Source organism: Nanorana parkeri, unplaced genomic scaffold (assembly GCF_000935625.1).
Source record: "Nanorana parkeri isolate BGI_ZX_2015 unplaced genomic scaffold, ASM93562v1 scaffold1765, whole genome shotgun sequence".
In the NCBI taxonomy this organism is placed as follows: Eukaryota; Metazoa; Chordata; class Amphibia; order Anura; family Dicroglossidae; genus Nanorana; species Nanorana parkeri.
In genome coordinates, this window is record NW_017308033.1 from 9,508 (window position 1) to 13,838 (window position 4,331).

At 51.0% G+C, this 4,331-nt stretch overlaps 1 protein-coding gene across 1 annotated transcript in view; it reads left to right on the plus strand.

Moving 5' to 3' along the window:
• The window catches only part of LOC108799590 (AT-rich interactive domain-containing protein 3A-like), a 10,967-nt gene extending 7,238 nt beyond the window's left edge, over positions 1-3,729 (plus strand). Inside the window, exons 6-7 of the mRNA XM_018571472.1 lie at positions 405-494; positions 3,571-3,729. Of these exons, the coding sequence (XP_018426974.1) occupies positions 405-494; positions 3,571-3,719 (239 nt within the window). The 3' untranslated portion in view covers positions 3,720-3,729. The remainder of the gene's footprint in view (positions 1-404; positions 495-3,570) is intronic.
• Positions 3,730-4,331: the final 602 nt, after the last annotated feature.

Here is a 4,331-nt window from a genome sequence, read left to right on the forward strand (position 1 = left end):
GGTTCGCTCACCTCTCGATCCTGTCACCGCTCTCTGCCGTGACAGGGGGAGGGGCTGGATTCCCCGCTCCGATCTGCCAGCGCTGACTGGCGGAACGGACGGGGGAGGGGGCGGGTACAGCTGACTCTAGATAGGCAGAGCCAGCTGTCACTCACGCAGCTGGGTGGATCCCGGCACAATTGTCGGGATCCGCTTCAGCTGCGGTGCCTCAGTATACCGCGAGCTGTAGCTCCCTATATACTGAGCCTAGGGTAACGGGAGGACGCTGGTTTGTGTCCTCCCGTTACCCTAAGGAGAAGCACTGACCCCATAGTTCTCCTTTAAGAGCTTTTAATCTCGTGCAGCTAATAGTCGCCCCGCCGTTGTACGCTGACCCCGCTTTCTCCGCTTTCTTTCCCCTTCAGATGACAGACAAGAGATGGCGATGAACCTGTCTGCCTCCAGCATCAGCAGCATCAACATGTCAATAGAAATAAATGGAGTCGTCTACGCAGGTAGGTGACGGCCCTTCTCTCTCTCGCGCGTGCGGCGCTGGCAGGAAATCCAATAAGTTGCAGTGAGTGGCGGAGAGTAGAACGCCTGGCTGTAAAATCCATGGTAATGAACTCACAGGAGTGGATATCTTGACGGCGGCAGTACGTTAACCCGAAGTGACAGCCGGCGGAGGAGCGCACTGTTACGCGGGGAGAGCCGCGCGCCGGCCGCCGCTGGTACGAGGTCACCGAAATGCGGCCTTTCTATAGATCTGTTGAATCGAGGAAAGCGCCGGGACCGGCGGGCAATTCCTCCGAAGTTCCAGCTCTTGTGAAAGGCCGATAGCGTTCTCCAGACATTCCCCGAGTATTAATCCGGACATTCCCTGAGTATTAATCCGGACATTCCCCGAGTATTAATCCGGACATTCCCCGAGTATTAATCCGGAGCGGCTCCCGAGAAGATACAAATATATATCATATCAGATAGAATATGTCCCATCATGGGGGAGGGGGAGGAGGGAAATCCAACTGGGCATACCCCAACATTGATATCCCACCATACCGGGAGCATACCCCAAAACTTATGCCCCTCTCCATACCAGGAGCATACCCCAGCATTGATACCCACCACCATACCAGGAACATACCCCAACACTGATACCCCCACCATACCAGGAACATATCCCAACATTTATACCCTCACCATATCAGGAATATACCCCAACATGTATACCCCCACCATACCAGGAACATACCTCAACATTGATACCCCACCATACCAGGAACATACCCCAGCATTTATACCCCCTCCATATCAGGAACATACCCCGGCATTTATACCCCCACCATACCAGGAACATACCCCAGCATTTATACCCACGCCATACCAGGAACATACCTCAGCATTTATACCCCCGCCATACCAGGAACATACCCCAACATTTATACCCCCACCATATCAGGAACATCCCCCAGTATTTATACACTCACCATACCAGGAACATACCCCAGCATTTATACCCCCTCCATATCAGGAACATACCCCAACATTTATACCCCCTCCATATCAGGAACATACCCCGGCATTTATACCCCCACCATACCAGGAACATATCCCAACATTTATACCCCAACCATACCAGGAACATATCCCAACATTTATACCCCCGCCATACCAGGAACATACCCCAACATTTATACCCCCTCCATACCAGGAACATACCCCAACATTTATACCCCCACCATACCAGGAACATATCCCAGTATTATATAAAGAATTAGAGCGGCTCCGGGTCGCGCCTGTGCGCTTTCTCCTATATCATGCCTGCAGTCTCTGACATTACTACATTGTGATGTCCGGGGTCACACTTATCCGGGGTCACACTTAAGGCCTCTATATCAGGTACATTGACCACGGCTGCCATATATTGTACTTGTATCAGTGAAAAGACGGTTACAGAACAAGCGACCAGTGAAATGTGACTGCTGCCAGCAATCCTGTGTATACTGGACAGGACCAGATAGGAAATCCATGCTACTTACAAGGAGTCCGATTTCACTGCCTCCTCCAGCACTCTCATACAGTACTTATCACGGAGGTAGAGTTCCTCTTTAGGATTGGCTCGGAGTGGATGAAATGGATCTCAGTGATATGTCAGGTTCAGTCCTATACATAGAGGAGTGATCTCAGCTCTGGTCATAAACAATCCCAGCGCTCTCATGTATCTGGCTGGGTGGCAGCTGTCTGATTGGTGGGATTGGGGTGCTGACACTCATCTGCATTCCTCGGGTGACATGTGACTGACTGGCCAGCTGTATATCACCCTGCGTGTGTAATATATAGAACAGCTGTGAGCACCGGAGCCCAATAAACGCATTCATCTTCCAGTAAGGATCACATGCAATATGTATTTCTTATTGCAGACAGAGAGTGGTGTCACCTTCTCTGATCATAAAATCCACCCGTGTCCCCGAGCTCTGACTCTCTTATATATGATCGGTCTCCAATGAGGAATTTTAAAGGAGAACTATGAGGTATCCCACCTCAACCTAACCACTGAACCTTCACATTCTCACATAATTCATTCCCACAGCTACCACAGCTACCTCATGTATCATTTCCCCCTCCTCTTTGAGATTGTAAGCCCTCAGGGGCTGGGCCCTCCTTACCATCTTGTCTTGAATTGTATTGTGATTGTAATGTCTTCCTTATATTGTACAGCGCTGCGCAAACTATTGGCGCTCTATAAATCCTGTATGATAATAATAATAATGAGGGGGGTGCTTTTCACTCACCTCATAGTTCTAGCCGACCTGTGACAATGAGACTGTCACAGGTTGGCTCAGTAGATCGTGAGGTGAGCGAACACATACCGGCGTTCGCTCACCTCTCGATCCTGTGACGGCTCTCTGCCGTGACAGGGGAGGGGCTGGATTCCTCCTGAGCCTCCATGACCCACACCTCTCTTCTTCCTCCTGAGTCTCCATGACCCCACACCTCTCTTCTTCCTCCTGAGTCTCTATGACCCCACACCTCTCTTCTTCCTCCTGAGTCTCCATGACCCCACACCTCTCTTCTTTCTCCTGAGTCTCCATGACCCCACACCTCTCTTCTTCCTCCTGAGTCTCCATGACCCTACACCTCTCTTCTTCCTCCTGAGTCTCCATGACCCCACACCTCTCTTCTTTCTCCTGAGTCTCCATGACCCCACACCTCTCTTCTTCCTCCTGAGTCTCCATGACCCCACACCTCTCTTCTTTCTCCTGAGTCTCCATGACCCCACACCTCTCTTCTTCCTCCTGAGTCTCCATGACCCTACACCTCTCTTTTTCTTCTGAGCCTCCATGACCCCACACCTCTCTTCTTCTTCTTCCAGCCTCCATGACCCCACCCCTCTCTTCTTCCTCCTGAGTCTCCATGACCCCACACCTCTCTTCTTCCTCCTGAGTCTCCATGACCCCACACCTCTCTTCTTCCTCCTGAGTCTCCATGACCCCACACCTCTCTTCTTCCTCCTGAGCCTCCATGACCCACGCCTCTCTTCTTTCTTCTGAGCCTCCATGACCCCACACCTCTCTTCTTCTTCTTCCCCAGGTGTGCTATTTGCGCGCAGGGCCGGGGCTCCACCAGGGTCCAGCACAAGCTCGAGCAACAACGGCCGCTCCAGTCCGACGACAGCACAGCAGATGCCCCCGCTCTCCTCCTCGTCACAAGGACACACTCCGCCTAGTTCTTCCCCGTGAGTCTCCACAATGTCCATCCACTTCCAGTACCCTTTTAACCTGCATCTCGCATCCACACATGGGTAGGTTGGGTTTTCTCCGAGGTTGGTGGGACCAACTGGAATTGACGGCATAGCAAAGAAGGATCTACGGGGAAAACAAAAAAGGGGCATTATCTGATGACTTTGTGAGGAGCCTCATCGAGCTTTCTTCAGCCCTGACTTCTGCCGGAGCCACCAACCTCCTGAGCTTTGTTCTGCTACGCGGCAGAAGCTCGGTATGCAAAACCACAAGAATTTGACAATCTCATCTCTGACCTGACCACCCTACCTCTGACCGGCCTACCTGGAGGACAGCGGGGCGAAGTAAAACCTTGTTCTGTACCCAACCCTCATCTACACTGACCATCTCTCAGGGCTTGGAGGGCTCGAGACATCTTTTTTTTTTTCACCACAGGTCACGTCCAGCAATCACCATGAAAAGAATTCATCAAAGTAGCTTTTACCAAAGAGATAAAGAGTTAATTTATTCAACCCGAACATATCTAGTAGAATAGAGAAGAGTGTTGCTTTTTTTTAAATTTTATTTGTGTTTGCAAAAGAAGTGTCGTCTTTTCAGCGGGGACCTCTGCTC